At 38.3% G+C, this 24855-nt stretch overlaps 1 protein-coding gene across 2 annotated transcripts in view; it reads left to right on the top strand.

The window, feature by feature from the left end:
* The window catches only part of Sap-r (Saposin-related), a 33011-nt gene that overhangs the window by 1993 nt on the left and 6163 nt on the right, over positions 1 to 24855 (top strand). For both annotated transcript variants that reach the window (XM_067760915.1, XM_067760914.1), the window contains exons 3-4: positions 16964 to 17246; positions 17321 to 18292. In XM_067760915.1, coding sequence (XP_067617016.1) covers positions 16964 to 17246; positions 17321 to 18292 — 1255 coding nt within the window. The remainder of the gene's footprint in view (positions 1 to 16963; positions 17247 to 17320; positions 18293 to 24855) is intronic.

Here is a 24855-nt window from a genome sequence, read left to right as displayed (position 1 = left end):
TCTAAATTGCACCGATGCCTGCCGACCATCCAGATAATTTGCGGCCAACCTTTTAAGAAATGGGGGAAGGGTAGACCCTTCCAGGTCTTGCAGTAACGTGCCATGGTTGACCGTATCAAAAGCTTTTGATAGGTCTAGCGCAACGAGTACTTTTCTATGATGGGGGTTTTCATTTAAACCGCAATTTATCTGGGTGCTAATGGCATTTAGCGCGGTCTAAAGCCATGTTGATGACAGGCTAGCTGCAAATTTGGTTTGAAGTAGGGGAGCAATATGGCTTCAAGCGTCTTGGCTACTGGCGATAGGAGAGATATCGGGCGATATGACTCCGATGTTAGCTGGTTTCCCACGCTTGAGTAGCGGGACCACCTTGGCCATTTTCCATTTTTCGGGAATGACAAAGGTGGAAAGAGACAGGTTGAAGACATGTGCTAAATATTTGAAACCCTCTTTCCCTAGGCTTTTAAGCATCGGCATGGCTATGCCGTCTAGATCCACTGCTTTGGATGGATTAGCATTACCGATGGCATCCTCAACCTCTTTGGCGGTGATGGTAATTGGAGGCGCTGAATTTATGTGTATGTGCGTGTCTGTTGGCTCTCCGTCTAACTTTGTCGACCGTAGAATGAATTATATATTGTCTGCAAAAAGCGCTCGCGCTTTTTTTCGCATCAGACAGCACTTTATCGCCAAAGGCGATGAAAGTTTTGTCATTGTGCTTAGACGGATTCGATAGTGACTTTACGGTGGACCAAAGCTTACCTACACCGCCAGAGTGGTTACAACTGCTTGGGTGCTCCTCCCATTTCGCCCGCTTGTGTTCATCCACCAATTTATCTTGGTATTAAAAGTGGGCGAAATCCGACTATGACCACGCCCACTTTTCGATATCGAAAATTTCGAAAAATGAAAAAATGCCATAATTCTATACCAAAAAGAAAAAAAGGGATGAATCATGGTGATTGGATTGGCTTTTTGACGCAAAATATAACTTTAGAAAAAACTTTGTAAAATGGGTGTGACACCTACCATATCAAGTAGAAGAAAATAAAAAGTTCTGTAGGGCGAAATCAAAAGCCCTTGGAATCATGGCAGGAATACTGTTCGTGGTATCACTTCACTACATAGTATAAAACAAAGTAGATTTTTCTGTCCCTATGTCCCTTTGAATACTTTTAAAACTACGCAACGGATTTTGATGCGGTTTTTTTTTAATAGATAGAGTGATTGAAGAGGAAGTTTTATATGTATAATAGCATCCATTAAATAGTGGAGAAATACTGTTATTTGTGAAGTTTTTAATGTGATACCCTTTGGTATAACTCAAGAACGGATGAACCGATTTGGCTGAAAATTGGTGGAGAGGTAGCTTAGCACTAGGAGACGGACATAGGTTACCCTAGGTTCATTTTCCTACATTGTGATTTTCCCTTTTTCTGACAAAGGATCAAGGAAAATCGTTCCAAAAAACGCCACGCTTGGTCTACAATTTGGCCGGTATTTGGATGATCGCCGGAGAAATCGCCTTTATTTCGAATTCTTATCAGCCTACGGGAAGATCTGTTCCCCAATGCGAAACGACATTTACATACGAAAGCGATACAGCATTTAAAAAACTATTTCGATAGGAATAGAAGTAACTAAAGCGATAAGAAAAAAATGTCGAGGAAGATAGTATTTCCGAATCGCGAAAGTAACTAATTCGATAAGATATTTTGGGAAGTTAACATTATCAAAGATGATTCATAATAGTATGAGCAAATCTTATGACAAAAGTGGGCCGGTTGCCATTTCTGAGATAAAGAGAGAAACGGTCGCCAATGATTTTTCTAAAGCTGAGTTAACAGGAAACGCCACTGGGAAGTCAGGGCATCTCAAAATGCAAACGTATTTGTGTCCCATAAACCAGGCTGTGATATATGTATGTTCTTGCAAGATAATGGAGTAAAGCAAAATCATGGGATTTGCTCACCTGTTTAGTATTTACAAACAAAATCTTTGTTTGGGCCATGCACCAGAACAACGACTTCAGGAAATGAAAAACATTTAATTGAAAAAAGAGTTCCCAAAAATTATTGAAATAAGGAAAAATTCAAAACTTTACAGTTATATGTTGCCTTAATATCTGCTTTGAGGAAAAAATTCCGTTAAAGTATTTTTTGCCTGTGAAATGAATTTATATCGCCTTTGTAACTACAAAACGTATCGAATTAGTACTTCTTGGCGATAGACGCTAAAATTATTAGAAAATTGTACGGCTCTAATGAAGTGTGTCGGGCTTAGAAAATCGTGTATAAGAATTGAATTTGGCTAATAGGTTAACGACTTCTACAGACGCTATGTGCCTTGGGTGAAGATCAAATAGCGAAGTTATATTTTGGGGAAAAAGGGTTTCAATTCTCATTATACGCTCTAATGTGCATATCGTTTTTTTCCAGTTTGTTATTTTAAGAAAAAGTTTTGATAAGCATTGAATTGCTTTACACACTTGTACATACCTACATATGCATGTACGTTCTTCGCGATTTGGTCTTTGTTGTGCCTGTGACAAGAGTCCATCGTATAGACGATGCAATTAGTTTAATTTATTTTTAATGCAACCGCTCATTGGTTGAAAAATATAGACCACAAACAGCTTTCAGCTGATAACCCTTAGTTTACTTTGGATTATTGATGCAGTAACTCTTTGCTCATTATTCATATTCACATCAACATTTGTATATATGTATGTACATATGAATTGTTTACTTCGAATGCACGCTCATATACTCTTTAAATAAGCGTTAATTTAAAGTTAGAGCTCTTCTATTTAAAAGGCTGTTTTTTTGTTAATTACGAACGTGCATTAATCGCTAATGCTATCAAACATTATTTCTCATTACTCACCGCTTACATTTGGCATGACTATTAAGACTAAATATATCGTTGACCTGACTTTTAAGTATGAAATTATAAACCAATGCAGGCTGAAGCTCTGGTTGTTTGTTTAAATAATATATATTTGCAAATATGCTTACGTATATATATATTTGGGTTTATTGTTTGTTTAGATTCTCACAATTGTTTTTCGCATATTTGTAAAAATATTGAGTACAATATTATGTTCCTGATACTTACATATTGGCACATATATATGTATATGTTCTTTGTATTGGAGGATTATGATGGACAGCTGACTGTATCAAATTTCTTTTATATTGAACTTTACTCATTGCTTATATTCGCTGAGCTCGCAAAATTTCAAAGCATATATGGCTACACACTTTTCATTCAAAAGAAATCGGACCGATTTCCCTTCGAAACTATAACTTGTTGTTGCTACTGTTCTAAATGCAAAACCTATAATTTTATACTGTGTTTTATTATTTCTACCAAAATACTTGAGATACATTATAAATTGGAAAATAAGTTTTTTAGTTAAATCTATATATGTGACCCAGTCTATGAAAAGGTGGCTTATGACTCAAAAAAGAAATTGCGCGAAACAGCTGGAAACAGCTGTATTTTTTAGGCATAAGCCACCTTTTCATAGACCGGGTCACATATATAAAAATCTAATTCTGTGTGTATGTGTATGTCCGCGTAGTCCCCACACTTCAATCATCACCAAATTTTGGCTATGGCTCTTCCGATCAACAGGAAGGTTTTAGGCTAAAACTAATTTCGATATATAAAAGGGGCGTGGCACCTTCCATACAAATAGAATCTTTGGTACTGCATAACTCTGAAGGTATACATGCTAGAACAGAAATTCAGTAAGGAGTTATATGCGGTCAATCCCTAACTCCACCAAGAAAATGTGGAATTGGTAAAAAGAGGGCGTGGCACCTCCCATACAAATGGAATATATCATACTGCATATCTCTGGATGTAGTAGGATAATGAAAATTGGTAATTAGCTATATGACGTTAAGTCCTAACACCTCCAGTAAAATGTGGAATTGGGAAAAAAAGGGGCGTGGCACCTTCCCTCCAAATGGGATTTTTCAGAACTATGGCTGCCATACAAACTTAGGTTATTTTAATACCTAAAGTTTTACTGCATTGTTGAGTTTGGCTGTTATTCCTTTTGGACGTTTAGTAATCTGCCGCCGTTAAAAAAATTTGGTATCTTCAGTCTATCTACATCTTCTATAAATATAAAATTCTGTGTGTGTGTTCCCTATGGAAACGTATTTCCCACACTTCAATCATAACCAAATTTTGGCTATACGTTCCTTCGATCAAGACGAAGGTTTTTCATATTTCAGAGTTAAGAATTTTAAATTTAAATGGTTTTTTTTGGCTATGCGAACGAGCAAACTTACCTCTCAAAAATTATCATGTACACAAAATCAATGATCGCATTCAAAACCAAATTCCTGGTGAAGTGACGAAATATAAATCGATCGACACAATTACAGATGAAGATCAAATTGCGAATTATCAAATTGAATTTCTAAACTCTTTAGAACCACCTGGAATTTCTGAGCATATATTGACTTTGAAAATTGGCTCACCAATCATGCTTCTTCGAGATTTAGACCCACCAAAATTGTGCAATGGAACCAGACTTTGCGTTAAGAAATTAATGCCGAATGTAATCGAAGCAACAATCATCAGAGGTAAAAGCAAAGGTGAAGATGTGCTCATACCACGGATCCCAATGATTCCTACAGATTTGCCATTCAATTTTAAGCTCTTACAGTTTCCTGTACGCCTTGCTTTTTTTTTTTTTTGAATGGACGTTGTGGTAGCGCGCTGCCCTCAAGTGGCCCAATGAAACCAGGCTAATCCTGTTCACGCGAACGATTTATAACTTTTTTTGTGTTTTTTGTTTTGGTCGAGTCTTTGATGGGCAACGGTTTGTCAAGCGTCGCGATCTGAGACTGCTCGGCTACAGAAGAGATTTCATCAGCCAAGCCTACTACGTAAAGAGAACAGAAGCAAACGTATTATACATTAATTATTAAGAGAGGTGAGAACAATCCTTTTTATAGAAAAAAGGGTGTCCGAGCTATCAAATGTGTTTCAGTGAGAGTGATAATCTTGGCATAAACGCCGAAAAGGTTCATTTTGTTCGAAATTCGTTCTACATTGTTTCAGCAAAAGAGGTTTGAAGTGTCTCGATGTCCGAGAGGGAACGCAAAAGTTCACTTCATTCAGAAGGAATGTGCTCGAAATGGATCCATTTAAAAGTTTTGTCATAAATATTACACCAAGCATTTCCCTTCGACTAGCAAGAGTTGGAAGATTGATAAGCTTTAATCGTTAGTATAAGGTGGAAGATTAGTTAAAGAGTCCCATTGAAAATTTCTTAAGGCAAATAGTAAAAATTGTTTTTGTATTGATACGAGACTGTCTCCATGGACTTGATAACGCGGATTCCAAATTATTGGGTCGTATTCTAATATTGGCCTAACTAATGTTGTAAAAAGTGCTTTAGTTGTGTAAGCGTCGTTAAATTCTTTTGACCACCGTTTAACAAATGCAAAAACACCTTTGCCTTTATTCACTGTAGTATTAATATGAAGATTGAAACTAAGTATGGAATTCATCAATACTCCCAAGTCAATCAAATTATTTACAGTTTCTAGACTATAGTTGTTAATTGTATATGAAGCTGGTGGCGAAATTCTCCGAGAAAAGCACATGAATTTACATTTTTTGAGATTGAGCGGCATATAATTTACATTGCACCAGGTAACCAAGTGATTTAAATCCATTTGATGCTAGGAATGTTCCTCAACCGAGGCACATGATTTGAAAAGTTTTACATCGTCTGCGTACATCAAGATTTTTGAGTATTTAATTGTATTAGATATATCGTTTATGAACAACAAGAACAGAATCGGACCAAGATGGCTGCCCTGAGGAACACCAGAAGAAATATTGATGACCCCAGAAAGTGTATTTTTAAAGATTACTTTTTGTGTACGATTACCAAGACACGAAGAAATCCAACATATAAGACGGGGTTGAAAACCGAGTTGACCGAGCTTATGAATAAGTAATGGGTGTGATACTTTGTCGAAAGCTTTACTGAGATCGATGTAAATTACATCAGTGTGAAGGCCTTTTCTAAATCCATTAGAAACGTGGAGGTAAATTCAAGTAAATTGGTGATAGGTGATTTGCCCTTACAGAATCCATGTTGCGAGCTTGCAATTATGGGGGAAATAGAGAATGTTAGGTGGTGGGTAACAATAGCCTCAAATAACTTTGGGATAGCGGATAACTTTGATATGCCCCGGTAGTTTTCTATTGAAGACCTGCTTCCATTTTTATGAAGCGGGATAAGAAAAGATTCCTTCCACATTGTTGGGAAAACGCCAAAATAAAGATAAATTAAATAAATCTGTTAGCGGCTGATAGATGTTTGCAGCACATTTTCTAAAAAAGTGTATCGGGGTCCTATCAGGGCCGTATGTATATGATACTTTTTTTAAAGTTTTTAAATAAGATAATACATCTTCTGAATATATAAATGGAGCTCTGATTGAATAACATGTATCGATATGGTATGGGTATTCATTAGGCGAAACGTTTGTCTCAATAGAGTAATTTGATTTGAAAAATTCCGCAAAGAAGCCGGCGATCTCTTCATCATCGCTGGAAATATTATCTTGGAATTTCATGGATGATGGAAACCCTTTCACCCTGCGTTTAGAGTTTACGAATCCGTAAAATGCCTTCGGGTTGCAAGTTATATTTCTTTTCATTTTACAAAGATAAGCTTTGTAAAACTTTTTGTTCAATTGAAAATACTTGCAGCGTAGAATCGAGTACTGTAAGTAATGGTCATGTAAACCCGTCTTTTTGAACAACTTAAAAGATCGAGACTTTTTATTCTTTAAAATGTTCAGCTCTTTAGTGATCCATACTTGGCTTGTATCGGAATGTTCACAAATCCGCTTAGGTACGTATTTTTCAAAAAGACAGTAAATGGTATGGTAAAAGTGAGAAACGCTTTGCTCCACTTCAGGATTAAATATTGGCCACACTATTCGAGATAGATCATGATTTAATTTTTTGAAATTGGCCTTCGCAAAGTCAAAGCGATAACTGGAGTTGTATCGTTTATTGCCGCTGTTACTAGCATTACTTACAACTTCGTAAACTATTTTGAGGAAGGGTGGTAAGCATCTTCAGGTTCAATAATGGGTTCGCATCGAGTAATCGAATCTCTGAAGTTACAATAAGCACAAGGATAATCGCTTAATGTTGCAGGATTAAATTTAGAGAGTCCGTGCTTTTCCCATGGCCAGCTATATGTTGCTTGCTCTAGAGTTGGAACGCCAAAAAATTTGTTTATCTTTGCACCGAACGAAAAAAACCAAAAATATTGTGTACCCACTTGCATTACAATAAGATATAATAATAAAATGTTTTAAACGAAAATTTCACAAAATTTGCGTACAAAATTCAATTCAATTTATAGAACAATAAACTAAATTATCAACAAACAAAACAGAAAAAATAACGCAACATTCATTCGATCTCGGGCGTTACAACGTACGCCGGGTAAAGCTAGTTTCTTATATCGACTGCTGAGTAGAATATCGCCTTGCTGCGGCTGTCATTTCAAAAATGTCCTACCTCAACTATTTAAAAAAAAAAAAACGCCATATAAAGGAGTTTGTTTGAACAACGCAGCATTTTTTTCTCAAAAAGCCCAATCTCAACATGAATTCCACAGATTTTGAGCTGATACGGCGTTTTGGAAATGACAGGCGAGATAGGGTGATATTCCACTTGGGTCCACTTGCAGAACTTTTAACCTCGAGAGTTAATTTTTAAATTTGTCAAATTGTTTGATTATGACAATCTAACTCTTGAGTCGAAAGTAAAACTTGGCGTTGTGCAAGTGGTCAAGGCGTTGATAAGCGAAATACAAAGCTTTATAGCTTCAAAGCTTTTTCAACCCAATTGTCAACCTCCTCTACGCGAGGGGAATGCTGTTACAAACATGAATGTATCATACACATATTTAGCAGCCGAGGCTCTGGCTCTGGTTCCTCATGGAAGTAGGTGGTGGGGATGCGGAATGGCCTAGAAGGTTTAATGTGGTCATATAAATCGTTCCCGAGATGGTCGGGCTGGTACCTTAACGGGCTTTGTTGCCGGAACGTACCGGATTTATATCAGGCAAAGTACATCAACATCGATAACACTCCCCTGCTACAACAACATAACACTCCCCAAAGCCTTCGGTGAGTGTCTTTATCGACCCCAGCGGGTTAGGGGATCAGACTATACCCGCGGTAGGTATGCCTGTCGTAAGAGGCGACTAAAATACCAGAGTCAAGGTGTTTAACGCAACCCTTCAGGTTGCCAGCGCAATATATAGCTTCTCCGAACCCAATAGTCAACCTCACCTATCCGCGGCGAGTCCTGTTTCACCAACAGCCGAGGCTCTGGCGACCCCAAGTTCCATGAGGAGGGGGAGGGGGGTATGGCCTGAAGGTTTAATGTGGCCACATAAATCACATCGATAACACTCCCCAAAGCCTTCGGGGAGCAACCTTATCGCTACAACAGCAACAGTCTTTATCGTTAATACAACAACAACAGGGGCAATATGTAAAAATGGGCAATTTTTGAGTTCCAAAACCTTGTGTTGAATGTTGAAAAATGTTTACTTTTAATGGAAGATGCTTAGAAAAAATGTTACAATTCACATTTTGATGTATCACGAAATTGCTTAATTCTTAGAACATTAACTCAATATCATGTCATGTTGGCGCACAATGGTTCAAAAGCGGAAAAAGAAATAGATTTAAGAATTCCAAAACCGTTTCATATACTGATCAGCGAACAACTGAGACTTTTATTTTAGATACATATACATATATACATTTCATTCGTCAACTGAACTTAAAAAAAATCTTTTGATACGTGATGAGCGATCGCAAAACAGCTCACATAGGAACTTTTAGTTAAAACGGCTTCTTTTTTTTGGAAACTCTGCCGCCATACAAGATCCGCCGTTTTGAATTTTTTAATCAGTGCTCGAAAATCTCTTTGGTTTTAAGATTTATCCAAATATATTAAAGTTTGGCTTTGATCTTGACTTTTTTCGCTTACCGCTACAACCTAAGCCACTGTACAGCGTAGACTTAAAATTTAATTGAGAATACTTTAATATTCAACTTTAGAATGAGTTGGCATGGAATGCGCCATACCATTAAAATTGTATGCGGACACGGTGCTAAATAAAAAAATGAAACTTTTTTTGAACATTTTTCCGGTTTTCGAATTTTTTCGAAAACGTTTTTGATATGGATTTACATAATTTCATTTAAAGAATTCAATGAGCTTTTTTTCTTACTCAACTACAATAACTAATGGTTGAACATAATTGATTAAATGTGTTAGTATTTATTCCTGTATTCGTGCTCGTATCTATAGATCGACTTTTTTTACATATTTCTTCTTATTAATCATAATCAACAAAAGGCATTTTTTTCGTTTTCTGGTTTGAGCGTATTAGTCGTCTAAATAAGCAAACTTTGTTTTTGTTAACTTTGCTTCAACGCGTTTCAATGCTTCATGCGCCATCTTTTCGTTAGGCACAAGGTTAAAGGTTTCTATCATGCAGTTCTACCTTTCATTTTGCGATATTTGCTAATTTTTCGACATTTGTGGGTTAATGAGCGAGGCCGAAGAAATGATTTATTCGTGATTTGTCGGTTGACAGTCAGCACGCTCACATTTGCCCACCTGTCTCTAGCGATATATGTATAGGTTGCCAGTGGCTTTTAGTAACCAGAAAAGGAAGGAAACGCCTAGGTAGAAGAAAAAAGTGATGTTGAGAAGTGGGAGTGCGTGGAGCTTAAGATACAGGCTAAAGTAACAATGTTCGAAATGTGTACTTGAGATGTTTGCCAAATGACGGTAGAACCATGTTTTGACGATCGCTTAATCCTTGTTTTTTTGTCAAAAACGATTTGCCTCGTGCCGCAATATCTGAATTTGAGTTCCCTGCAAAACCTTAAGCACCCATTATAATTGGGAAGGAACTCACCGCCATTCGAAACCAAAAAGCTACTTTCTATGCTGCAATTTCTTTTACCTGTCGGCCACGAAGGTCGGTCGTAGACGAAAATAATAAGCTATATCTTAGCGGAAAAGAGCTTTGTATCAGTAGAATTTTACTTTCTAAATTGAATTATAGCATTAAATTGAAAACACTAAAATTTTTGAAAATGTGTGTGGTACCGCCCATTTTTTGTCTGAGCAATTTTCAATGATTGGCTCCCGAATAACTCGAACAAACTTAACGGATCGTAACAAAATTGGATGCCTAAGAATGGTAAACGGGTGTTTATTTTCTCAGACAGCTAGGCCGCATTAAAGGCCCTGGACTCATTCGTCGACAACGCAAAGTCGGTCACTGAATGCCGCAGATCTCTTAACGAGATGGCTCAGCACTTCAGTATCAGCCTTATATGGGTACCTGGGCACAGGGATATTGAAGGCAACTTCAGAGCAGACGAGCTGGCCAGAAGAGGCACCACCGACCATATCCTTCCGGGAAATGATTCGGTAGGTATACCTATAGCCACTTTCAGGCATCGTATGAACACAAGCACTATAAGAATTGCAAATGGACTATGGTCAGCCATATCATCGTATGAGACATCCAGGCTAACCTGGCCCTCATATGACAAGGGCGCACAAGAGCGCTTCTGATTTTAAACAAATCAGTTCTATCGTCCCTGATAAAGGTTCTAACAGGGCATTGTTTAATAGGCACGCATGGTGCTGGAATGGGGGTAACGTCCTTCGACTATTGTCGCAGCGTCGGTAGGCGTAGGTTGGCCATCCTTGGTAAACCTTTTCTACATGACCTTGCTGAGGTCTCTAGCTATGAAGTCAAGGCTCTAGCAAAATACATAAATTCCACGAAGTGGTTTGACCCGCTTTAGGCAGGGTAGGGGTCCTCTTTGAGACCGTATTGGGTATTACAATGGGCCCATCGGTGGCCTAAGTAGTGAGCTGTTATCATAGTGTTCAGCTCAGCCCTCGCAACCTAACCTAATCCCAACCTAACAAAATTGGGTACACATATTTTCCTTATAGCAGGAAATATTTCTGATTCAAGGTTCGATTCGAGCTCAAGGCCAGAACAATAATTTTTTTCTAATGATAATTATTGTTATTTTTTAATTTTTCTAAATTTGAAAAATTGTATTTTGTTTTTGGAATAGTAAGTAGAAAATTTGTCAGACAACCTGCCATAGCTGCGCAGATAGATCCATTTCGAAGGGTGCTAAGCCTTCATCATCAGTACGCTTTAGGCATGCTGCGCTAACCATTTAGCTATACGGCGGTGGTTTGTTTGACTGGCAAGTTTTCTACTTCTATTCCTTTTACCAACTATATTCATTCAGTGTTTCACCATCTGGTGCAAATCACTGATAATGCTGGATTTTTGTTTATTGTCAATTACTTTGTTTGACATTCCCAAGTGCTCATGGTTTATTAACAATTGTTTTTGTTTTTATCGGCCTATTGATAAATGATTCAAGGTTCGATTCGAGCTCAAGGCCGGAACAATAAGGAAATATTTTTAGTAAAAAATGGATAAGATTGGTTAAGAACCACGCCCACTTTTATATAAATGACTTTAAAAAGGGTCGTAGACAAAAATAATAAGTTAAATTTTAGCGAAAAATTGTTTTGTACCAATCGTATTTTTATTGTTCTGTTATATCCTTATTTAACAATAAACAGTAGGGAAATCCCCATATCTGAAGGAAAACTGCATTATTACCCGCTCAAGGTCATTGGTGTTAGCCTCTGTATCCTTTTTGCTTCTTTTAAACGAAAATTAGTTCAGAATAGAACCATATGTATATGTATTATTGCGTAGCCTTGTAACACTATTAAGCACACAAAACAAACAACAACAGCATTTCAAGTGTACAGCTGGGTATGTACTGTTCCGTTTCACCCGAACTTAGACTTCCTTGTTATTTATTAATTTTAGGGGTTGCTTACACGCACAATAGAAAATAGTTTTCTTTTTTAATGATAAAAAAAAAAATAAATAAATATAAGGCGCGATAACCTCCGAAGAGATCTAAGGCCGAGCTTCTCTTCCAATTTGCGTCGTGCTCCTCTTGATTTTCCCTACAAGTTGGCCGGACGGGACCTACATGTTTTATGCCGACTCCGAACGGCATCTGCAAGGCAGATGAGTTTTCACTGAGAGCTTTTCATGGCAGAAATACACCCGGAGCGCTTGCCAAACACTGCCGAGGGGCGACCCCGCTTAGAAAAATTTTCTTCTAATTGAAAAACCTTATTTCTAAAATTTTTGCCCGGGGTGCGAACCCAGGGCGTACGGTGTGGTAGGCGGAGCACGCTACCATCACACCACGGTGATTGATACTCAATGAATAAACGACTATTAATACAATTTTTTTCGAACATAAATAAGAAAACATTTTTATGTTATATCCAAATATTCTATTGAAAGTCAATTAGCTTTATAGAATATTGTTCATTGAAGATAATTTACTTTAATTCGTTAAGCACATACTTTTGTGAGTAATGAATTCTCCTTGTGTATTTCCCACCCCGAAATTTTTGATTTATTCCGTTCATCACATAGTGCTTCTTATATTAATAAATTTCAAAGCATTTTTTGAGGATAACCGTTATTTAAACTCCTGATATACCAAATTATTTTTTACCACCCAATTAATAGTTTTGTTCAATTTCAATTTGGAAAGGTTAGGCTAAGTTGAACTGGCCGGCTCATGAGGACCTCACATAAACTGAATGAGTCTGAAGTGTTACCAGAAGTTTGTTTAACGACCAAACCGAAAAATCCCATCAAAAACCAGAACCTATGTTACTAGAAGCTTTCTAGGACCTATCACACTTGCTGCTTCTAAATCTAACAGCTGTATAACTCTAAATACCTGGAGTCCTAGCCTGACAATCGCACGAGCACAAAACGTGCTCGATCGTCTCCTCCACCAACCCGCACTTCTTACATCTGGATTCAAGGGGTTGTGTAGCGCAACATATAGCTTCTCCAACCCAATTGTCAACCTCACCTTCGAGCGGCGAATCTCGTTTGACTAACAGACGAGGCTCTGGCGACCCCAAGCTCCTCATGGAACTTGGTGGTGGGGAGGGAGGGATGGCCTGAAGGTTCAATGTGGCCATATAAATCGTTCCCGAGATGGTCGGGCCAGCACCTTAATGGTGCTGTGTTACCGGAGCGTATCGGATCTGTATCCGACAAAGGACCATCACATCGATAACACTTCCCAAAGCCTTCGGGGAGTAACCTAATCGCTACAACAACAACAACAACATCAACATCTATTATCACTGACTAAGCCAATTTAAAGGCAAGTGACGCCAAAAGACAGTGTTCAGTCAGCATCATTCTCATTTTAAGGAGTAACTTTGTTAGTCTAAGGCTGCAAGAACTACACATGATCTTCGACACTTTGCAGCCCAACGTCTTTCCCGTTTAATCGATCATGTGCACCTCTCTTACCTTAATCTTGCCCAACATAATTGGGACTTCTACGGAGCAAGCCTCGAGGCATGCGCCCTTTTCAGCTAGTTCATCCGCTTTTTCATTGAAATCTATTCCCATATGCCCTGGCACCCAATATACATAGATGTATGCTTCTCCATGTCCCGATTCTTTCCAGGGATTGCTTACACTCTAAACACTTTTGGATGTTGGACTATGCGAGATTATTGACTTAATTGCCGCTTGGCTGTCGATATAAAAACTGATGTGGCTGTTATTTTCCTCCAGTGTTTGTACTGTTTTGGTTACGGCTATTACTTCCACCCGAAAAACGCTACAGTGTGTAGAATCTGTTTATTTCCCGATCAGCTCAATATATCGCAGACGCTTCTCCTTCCACTACTTTGGAACCATCGGTGTACACGTGTACAGCCTCGTCCGCCATTTTGCCACCCTTGCGCCAACCATCCTCATCTATTGTGGATCTAAGAGGGAAGCATTTGAGAGCTAATTGTTTTCTCTTATTATACTTTTAAACTAAAAGCTCATATTTCATATGGGAGTTTCGCTAGTTTTCAAATTGAGAAATTTCCTATTCTCAAACCCACCTGAAACGTGGCCGTAGGGAATCGAGTCGAAAAACACTATGGACACATTCAGTCTGCGTGAGGTTTATGATTAGCTTTAAATTCTCAAACTCAGTGTAACAAATGGCAACTAAATCATATATTGAGCTTATCTGTAAACTTGAAACTCTGACCAAAGCGTTCTCTGTAAATCCAGCTTTAGGTCGAAACGAGCTTTCTTTGGACGAACAGGAAGAATTAAGGCTAAATAGCAATCCCGGAAAAGCTGGCAAATTATTTTGCATCCTTCAGTTGGTTCGAGTGGCCAAAAAGATTGCGTGGCCATTTCCTAAATTTTTCAAATACCAGTTACTCTAATTCGAAAAGTTGCGATCTTTTCTGGTGAAAGAAATACTACTTAATCAAATTTTGGTAAGTGCAGCATAGGATTGAGTGTCTTTTTCTTTTTGCAGCTGTGATTCGCCCAACCAATAGGTGCGATAACTCACAAATTATCATCGATATCCCCTAATGGTATTACTAAAAAGCTGGCAATTTCATTTGGGTTGAACCAGAGAGGTATGCGTGTTAGAGGCGTTGGTTTACATTGCAATTGAAAATATGGTTGGTGTCATATGGGCACACATTACAAGAAGGGCATATCTTGCTTATGTCGGGGTTGATTATGGATGAGAAAGAGTTTCACCTGTTGCAGTATCCATCGAAGTTGTGCCAGAGTGATACGCGCCCTCCTGTGAAATCTGTTTTCTTCAACTGCGAGTTTCGGGTGGACTCTGGGAACTTTGCCAACTCATCGATGAGGTTGAGGGACTGTTGTTGTTGTTATAGTGATAAGGTTTCTCCCCGAAGGCTTTGGGGAGTGTTATCGATGTAATGGTCCTTTGCCGGATACAGATCCGGTACGCTCCGGAAACACAGCACCATTAAGGTACTAGCCCGACCATCTCGGGAACGATTTATATGGCCATATTAAACCTTCAGGCCATCCCTCCCTCCCCACCCCCTAGTTCCATGAGTAGCTTGGGGTCGCCAGAGACTTGTCTGTTAGTGAAACAGGGTTCGCCACGGATATGTGAGGTTGACAATTGGGTTTGGCGAAACTATATATTGCGCTGGCAACCTGAAAGGGTTGCGCTATACAGCCCCTTGAATCTGGTATTTTAGTCGCCTCTTACGACAGGCATACCTACCGCGGGTATATTCTGACCCCCTAACCCGCTGGGGGTAGGTTGAGGGCCTGTTTACGCTTCATTTGATTCAAAGAGCTGAATTCTAATGTGCCGGATTTCTTCATACTGCTTGCGAAAGGTGACTTCTTATTTCCCTCGAAGGCGGCACCTTATAATCAGATGTGTGTTAGGTTGTCCAGGTTTCTGAGTATATTTAACAGAAACGGTTTGTTCAGCATTTCAGTAGAGTGCTTTCTTGGTAGTGGTGACAGGAGCGCCGCGAATGCAGAGCTTCGAACTTGTTGAGACTTTTTGGACATATCTCCTTACGTTACAGAGTGTTTGGGGAAATTTTCCCTGCAATAATCCAAATATTAACCTCTTACGCAATTACTTTAAGGTTCCCCATATCTAGGAGTCTTTTTAGTGGGTTAACAGTCACCACCCAAAGTAATGCATAGAGAACACTATCCTTTGGAGTGCTTCTATTTAACAGTACGTGTATCTGAGAACTAACAAGCGCTCTGGTTGAATTGTGGCATCACAATCGATAGAAAGGTTGATAAGTTCCCCACAGTGGGGTGTACTATATCTTCTACTCTGGTTGGCAGAGTAAAATGGATTGGCTGTTAACTCTAGAAAAGCGGAAGTAGTTATTTTTACACGAGATATAAGATGTTTGCTTTCAGGCTATGAATTATCCTGGAAAGGAAGCTGTCTTCAAAACTTAATGTTGAATATAAGGCTAAGAGGGCCTCGGCCACCTTGTAACGCTGTAGGGGGCCATCCGAAAGTTCTGGGGTGCTTTAACTAGGCAGTATCTATGGGAAGTTGGTTTGGTGGAACGCAGTGGACACGTGACGATTACCAATAGGCTTGTGTTCATACAGCGATTAGCGCTGGTGCAGTGGGTCAGCTATCTGTTTCACGGTGGGGTAGTTGGAAGAGAAGATTATCAACAAAGTTCTCTGTCAGGTGCTCGATGTTAGCAGCAAGTTTAAGTTGCCCAATCACTGTAGTGTCTTCCAAACGGAAGTGCATGTTGAGGATGCAGTGGATGTTATACAATACTACTACGATTAGAGAGTTTACCAACTACTCGGATAGTCAACCAGAAGTAAAGGCTCTAAACTTGACGTGGTGCTGTCAAAAGTGATCTAGGAGTGCATGACCCTCGCTAAGAGTGGCTCAAACTAATTTCAGTTTAGGATCATCTGGGTTCCTGGCCACAGCAATATCGCAGGTAATTGTCACGCCGATCTCAGCCCGAATGGGTACAGTTGAACCGGGTGTGAAGGGCTGTAAGTTATTGGGGTTCGACTGGTATCGAATAAGCAAATAAATAGGCTAGCGAAATCTTTCTGGCCGATATGGATGTCAGGCGTTCTGCCGAAATCATTGAGTTCATAAAGACTTATTCATCCTTCATTATTGTGCAATGGGAGTCCATGCGGTACGTCTGAACTTCTCACAAGACCTTTCTTGCTGATAAAGTCTAGCCATCGAATACGATCATTATTGACTGTCCAGTTTTTATCAGAATTAGGCGAAGGTATTTCGGCCTCGGTTTACTCCATCCCCCTGGGGACTTATGCAAGGTCGAGGTCAGTCATGTGCAATGACAATGGACCTTCATGTAGTCTAAGTGAGCTTTTCCTATCGGGTGGCTACCACTCAACCTTTCCTAACCTAACTAAAGCTATGATATTCATTATTTTCAGAAATGCCAAGGGATGTCATGCTGTGCGCCATTGTATTCAAACTGTTTGGGAAAAACAGAACGTGCCTGTAGATGATGACTCCGTTTGTAAAATATGTAAGGATATGGTGACACAGGCTCGCGATCAGTTGCGTAGCAACGAAACAATGGAAGAACTAAAGGAAGTATTTGAAGGTTCTTGCGATCTTATACCGATTAAAATTGTTAGAAAGGAATGTGACAAATTGGCCGATGATTTTGTGCCTGAATTGGTTGAGGCACTCTCATCCCAAATGAACCCAGATGTAAGAAATGTATTATTATGGGTGTTGCAAATAAACATACTAAACTTCGTACTCTTTTTTTCATGTTATTGCAGCAAGTGTGTTCAGTTGCTGGCCTTTGTAATAATGCACATATCGACGAATTGCTTATTACTTCCTTCCAATCAGCTTTGGATGGTACGCTTAAAGAAGACCACTCGTCTGAGTCAAAGGAAACGAAGGAGGAGACCAAACCAGAAATTGTCGAAAGCACTACACCTCAACAACATTTACTTACCTGCGGCAATTGCAAACATTTGGGCACACTCATCACTGAAAAATTCAATAAGTCCAACCGCGATCAAGTGCTTGAAAATATCTTACATTTATGTGGTGAAATGTCATCCTTCTCTGATGCCTGCTCTAATATTGTGCTTACCTATTTCAATGACATATATGAACACCTGAAGAAGCATTTGAATGCGAATGGTATATGCCATATGTCTGCTTCGTGTGTTGCTAATTATCATCAGCATGCCGAGGATGCCAAAGAACCGGAAGATGCTGTTGCACTTGCATCCACTTTAGGTGATGATATTCCCTGTAAATTGTGTGAACAATTAGTACAACATTTGCGTGACGTATTAATTGCAAATACAACTGAAAGTGAATTTAAGCAAGTTTTGCATGGATTGTGCAATCAAACTAAAGGCTTCCGTGAGGAATGCAATAGCATCGTCGATCAATATTATGATGTTATTTATAATGCATTGGTAAACAATTTGGATTCGAATGGTGCATGTTTCCTTATCGGCGTTTGCCCCAAAGGAAATGGCGAGGCGTACAAAGGTGATATTAGACCATTGCTGCCCACTTTCCCACCAGCTAAAATCGATGTTAAAATACGTAAATTGGGTGCAAATGAGCCGAAATTTACTCAAGCGGAGATTCATGCAATGACTTTGCCAATTGATACGCTGATGGGTGCTGCTAATCCTGGAATGCTCGTGGAGAATGGAGAGCTGTGTACTTTCTGTGAATATGTGCTGCACTACATTCAAGTGGAATTGTCGACGCCAACTACTGAGGTAAGTAAAGAGGATAAAATTAGGAATGATCAAAATAAATAAAATATTACAAAAGAATATAAAAAAATTTATAGTATTAATTTGAATAACAGAAAATATTTTTGTAGAACATAAAAACGAAACACAGGGACGGAAAATAATAATTTTTTTTTCGGAGTCGAAAAAGTCCGGGTCAAAAAATTGTCCTAGGTGAAAATGTTTGAGTTCCAGGTATCCCTACAGCAATATCATGTCGAATCATGCAACCTTTTTATTTTTCGAACTTTTTCCATAAAAGGCCACATATAAAAGTAAAATCTGTATTTTAATTTTTTTGAGTCCGATAGAACTAGTTAAACTCGGACTTTTAAAAATAAAAGTCCAGAAATAAAAGTTAAATCCGGACTTTTCTTTTTTAAGGCCAAAATAAAAGTCCAGCTTGATAACAAAGAAACGGCTTATCCGAATTAACAATTTTTATACTCAGTTGAGCAGAGCTCACAGAGTATATTAACTTTGATTGGATAACGGTTGGTTGTACAGGTATAAAGGAATCGAGATAGATATAGACTTCCATATATCAAAATCATCAGTATCGAAAAAAAATTCGATTGAGCCATGTCCGTCCGTCCGTCCGTCCGTCTGTCCGTTAACACGATAATTTGAGTAAATTTTGAGGTATCTTGATGAAATTTGGTAGGTAGGTTCCTGGGCACTCATCTCAGATCGCTATTTAAAATGAACGATATCGGACAATAACCACGCCCACTTTTTCGATATCGAAAATTTGGAAAAATCGAAAAAGTGCGATAATTCATTACCAAATACGGATTAAGCGATGAAACTTGGTAGGTGAGTTGAACTTATGACGCAGAACTGAAAACTAAGAAAATTTTGGACAATGGGCGTGGCACCGCCCACTTTTAAAAGAAGGTAATTTTGAAGTTTTCAAAGCTGTAATTTGGCAGTCGTTGAAGATATCATGATGAAATTTGGCAGGAACGTTACTTGTATTACTATATGTCTGCTTAATATAAATTAGCAAAATCGGAGAACGACCACGCCCACTTTTGAAAAAAAAAATTTTTTTAATTCAAATTTTAAAATAAAAGTTAATATATTTACAGTATATAAGTAAATTATGTCAACATTCAACTCCAGTAATGATATTGTGCAACAAAATACAAAAATAAAAGAAAATTTCAAAATGGGCGTGGCTCCGCCCTTTTTCATTTAATTTGTCTAGGATACTTTTAATGCCATAAGTCGAACAAAAATTTACCAATCCTTGTGAAATTTGGTTAGAGCATAGCTTCTATGGCGATAACTCTTTTCTGCGAAAATGGGCGAAATCGGTTGAAGCCACGCCCAGTTTTTATACACAGTCGACCGTCTGTCCTCCCGCTCGGCCGTTAACACGATAACTTGAGCAAAAATCGATATATCTTTACTAAACTCAGTTCACGTACTTATCTGAACTCACTTTATATTGGTGTAAAAAAATGGCCGGAATCCTACTAAGACCACGCCCACTTTTTCGATATCGAAAATTACGAAAAATTAAAAAAATTCCATAATTATATACCAAATACGAAAAAAGGGATGAAACATGGTAATTGTATTGGTCTATTGACGCAAATATAACTTTAGAAAAAAACTTGGTAAAATGGGTGTGACACCTACCATATTAAGTAGAAGAAAATGAAAAAGTTTTGCAGGGCGAAATCAAAAGCCCTTGGAATCTTGGAAGGAATACTGTTCGTGGTATTACATATATAAATAAATTAGCGGTACCCGACAGATGATGTTTTGGATCACCCTGGTCCTCATTTTGGTCGATATCTCGAAAACGCCTTCACATATACAACTATGGGCCACTTCCTTTTAAAACCCTCATTAATACCTTTAATTTGATACCCATATCGTACAAACACATTCTAGAGTAACCCCTGGTCCACGTTTATGGCGATATCTCGAAAAGGCGTACACATATAGAACTAAGGCCCACTCCCTTTTAAAATACTCATTAACACCTTTCATTTGATACCCATATCGTACAAACAAATTCTAGAGTAACCCCTGGTCCACCTTTATGGCGATATCTCGAAAAGGCATCCACCTATAGAACTAAGGCCCACACCCTTTTAAAATACTCATTAACACCTTTCATTTGATACCCATATTGTACAAACGCATTCTAGAGTCACCCCTGGTCCACGTTTATGGCGATATCCCGAAAAGGCGTCCACCCATAGAACTAAGGCCCACTCCCTTTTAAAACACTTATTAACACCTTTCGTTTGATACCCATATTGTACAAACGCATTCTAGGGTCACCCCTGGTCCACGTTTATGGCGATATCTCGAAAAGGCGTCCACATATAGAACTAAGGCCCACGCCCTTTTAAAATACTCATTAACACCTTTCATTTGATACCCATATCGTACAAACAAATTCTAAAGTCACCCCTGGTCCACCTTTATGGCGATATCTCGAAAAGGCGTCCACCTATAGAACTAAGGCCCACGCCCTTTTAAAATACTCATTAACACCTTGCATTTGATACCCATATCGTACAAACAAATTCTAGAGTCACCGCTGGTCCACCTTTATGGCGATATCTCGAAAAGGCGTCCACCTATAGAACTAAGGCCCACGCCCTTTTAAAATACTCATTAACACCTTTCATTGGATACCCATATTGTACAAACGCATTCTAGAGTCACCCCTGGCCCACGTTTATGGCGATATCCCGAAAAGGCGTCCACCCATAGAACTAAGGCCCACTCCTTTTTAAAATACTCATTAACACCTTTCTTTTGATACCCATATCGTACAAACAAATTCTAGAGTCACCCCTGGTCCACCTTTATGGCGATATCTCGAAAAGGCGTCCACCTATAGAACTAAGGCCCACACCCTTTTAAAATACTCATTAACACCTTTCATTTGATACCCATATCGTACAAGCAAATTCTAGAGTCACCCCTGCTCCACCTTTATGGCGATATCTCGAAAAGGCGTCCACCTATAGAACTAAGGCCCACGCCCTTTTAAAATACTAATTAACACCTTTAATTAGATACCCATATCGTACAAACACATTCTAGAGTCACCCCTGGTCCACGTTTATGGCGATATCTCGAAAAGAATTTCACATATAGAACTAAGGCCCACTCCGTTTTAAAATACTCATTAACACCTTTCATTTGATACCCATATCGTACAAAAAATTCTAGAGTCACCCCTGGCCCACCTTTATGGGGATATCTCGAAAAGGCATCCACCTATAGAACTAAAGCCCACTCCCTTTTAAAACACTCATTAACACCTTTCATTTGATACCCATATCGTACAAACAAATTCTAGAGTCACTCCTGGTCCACCTTTATGGCGATATCTCGAAAAGGCGTCCACCTATAGAACTAAGGCCCACGCCCTTTTAAAATACTCATTAACACCTTTCATTGGATACCCATATTGTACAAACGCATTCTAGAGTCACCCCTGGTCCACGTTTATGGCGATATCCCGAAAAGGCGTCCACCCATAGAACTAAGGCCCACTCCTTTTTAAAACACTTATTAACACCTTTCGTTTGATACCCATATCGGACAAACACATTCTAGAGTCACCCCTGGTCCACGTTTATGGCGATATCTCGAAAAGGCGTCCACATATAGAACTAAGGCCCACTCCTTTTTAAAATACTCATTAACACCTTTCATTTGATACCCATATCGTACAAACAAATTCTAGAGTCACCCCTGGTCCACCTTTATGGCGATATCTCGAAAAGGCGTCCACCTATAGAACTAAGGCCCACGCCCTTTTAAAATACTCATTAACACCTTTAATTTGATACCCATATTGTACAAACGCATTCTAGAGTCACCCCTGGGCCACGTTTATGGCGATATCTCGAAAAGGCGTCCACATATAGAACTAAGGCCCACTCCTTTTTAAAATACTCATTAACACCTTTCATTTGATACCCATATCGTACAAACAAATTCTACAGTCACCCCTGGTCCATCTTTATGGCGTCATCTCGAAAAGGCGTACATCTATAGAACTTAGGCCCACGCCCTTTTAAAATACTCATTAATACCTTTCATTTGATACCCATATCGTACAAAATAAATTCTAGAGTCACCCCTGGTCCACCTTTATGGCGATATCTCGAAAAGGCGTCCACCTATAGAACTTAGGCCCATGCCCTTTTAAAATTATCATTAACACATTTCATTTGATACCCATATCGTACAAACAAATTCTAGAGTCAGGCCTGGCCCACCTTTATGGCGATATCCCTAAATGGCGTCCATCTATAGAACTATGGCCCACTTCCTCTTAAAATACTCTTTAATACCTTCCATTTAATACACATGTCATACAAACACATTCCAGGGTTACCATAGGTTCTTTTTACAACATAGTGATTTTCCCTTACTTTGTCTCCACAGCTCTCAACTGAGTATGTAATGTTCGGTTACACCCGAACTTAGCCTTCCTTACTTGTTTTATTTCGGATCAGCCGTTTCTTTGTTAACGTTATCGTGTTCGCGGACAGACGGACGGACGGACGGACATGGCTAAATGAATTTCTTTTTTCGCCCAGATCATTTTGATATATAGCAGTCTATATCTATATTAGTAACTTAAAATCAAAAAAAAAAAAAAAAAAAAATTAATATGCTCTGTGAGCTCTTCTCAGCTGAGTATAAAAAAGAATAATTTTTGTTGTTATATCGGCCTACTGATTTTAAGATCGCGGGTTCGAATCGAGCTCAAGGCCTAACAATAATTTTTTATCATTATTATTGTTATGATAAATTTTTTCTTAATTGAAAAAATTTTTAAATTAGAATAGGCCTTGAGCTCGATTCGAACCCGCGATCTTAAAATCAGTAGGCCGATATAACAACAAAAATTGTTAATACATCCCAGAGCACGGGGAAAAAGTGTCAATAAAATATGACACTATGGCAGCATTGCCAACAAACAAGTCCAATTTTCACAGCCATTCTGCAACAGATGTCGCAGTGTTGTGAATATCAATTGGCACGAACCAGAATAGAAGTAGGATTAATGAAGACAAACAAAAAACCGCTGTGATGGCTGAATGGTTATAGCAGCGGCGCCTAAACGTTGCCGATGAAGGAATTTAGCAGTTCCCGAAATGGATCTATACAACGAGCTTTGGCAGTTGTCTAAATTTTTTCTTTTTTCTATTCTAATTTAAAAATTTTTTCAATTAAGAAAAAATTTATCATAACAATAATAATGATAAAAAATTTATTGTTAGGCCTTGAGCTCGATTCGAACCCGCGATCTTAAAATCAGTAGGCCGATATAACAACAAAAATTGTTAATACATCCCAGAGCACGGGGAAAAAGTGTCAATAAAATATGACACTATGGCAGCATTGCCAACAAACAAGTCCAATTTTCACAGCCATTCTGCAACAGATGTCGCAGTGTTGTGAATATCAATTGGCACGAACCAGAATAGAAGTAGGATTAATGAAGACAAACAAAAAACCGCTGTGATGGCTGAATGGTTATAGCAGCGGCGCCTAAACGTTGCCGATGAAGGAATTTAGCAGTTCCCGAAATGGATCTATACAACGAGCTTTGGCAGTTGTCTAAATTTTTTCTTTCTTCTATTCTAATTTAAACATTTTTTTCAATTAAGAAAAAATTTATCATAACAATAATAATGATAAAAAATTATTGTTAGGCCTTGAGCTCGATTCGAACCCGCGATCTTAAAATCAGTAGGCCGATATAACAACAAAAATTGTTAATACATCCCAGAGCACGGGGAAAAAGTGTCAATAAAATATGACACTATGGCAGCATTGCCAACAAACAAGTCCAATTTTCACAGCCATTCTGCAACAGATGTCGCAGTGTTGTGAATATCAATTGGCACGAACCAGAATAGAAGTAGGATTAATGAAGACAAACAAAAAACCGCTGTGATGGCTGAATGGTTATGGCAGCGGCGCCTAAACGTTGCCGATGAAGGAATTTAGCAGTTCCCGAAATGGATCTATACAACGAGCTTTGGCAGTTGTCTAAATTTTTTCTTTCTTCTATTCTAATTTAAAAATTTTTTCAATTAAGAAAAAATTTATCATAACAATAATAATGATAAAAAATTATTGTTAGGCCTTGAGCTCGATTCGAACCCGCGATCATAAAAAAGAATATTAAAAATTCGGAAAAGAAAAAATTATCAACTTAAAATAAATAAAGAAGTGTAAAAAAAGAACAAATGTATCCTTAAGTAACAAAATAAACTAAAGGGAAATACATAAAAAAAAGTTAAAAAATAACTAAGAAAAACTAAGTTAATAAAACAATAAATAAAAAAAATAACAAAAAATATAAACAAATTGAAAAAAAAATTCAACAAAAAAATTTACAAAAACAAAAAAAAAAATTACTGAAAGGAAACAATTAAAAATAAACGAATAAGTAGACATTTATTAATTAATAAAAAAATATATATAAGAATTAATGAAATAAAAACCAAACAAGCAAACGAGTAAACAAGATAAAGAACAGTAAAAGA

Source organism: Eurosta solidaginis, chromosome 1 (assembly GCF_040869045.1).
Source record: "Eurosta solidaginis isolate ZX-2024a chromosome 1, ASM4086904v1, whole genome shotgun sequence".
NCBI lineage: Eukaryota > Metazoa > Arthropoda > Insecta > Diptera > Tephritidae > Eurosta > Eurosta solidaginis.
Note: the sequence above shows the minus strand (reverse complement) of the source record. Positions and strands in the feature narration are given on the sequence as shown.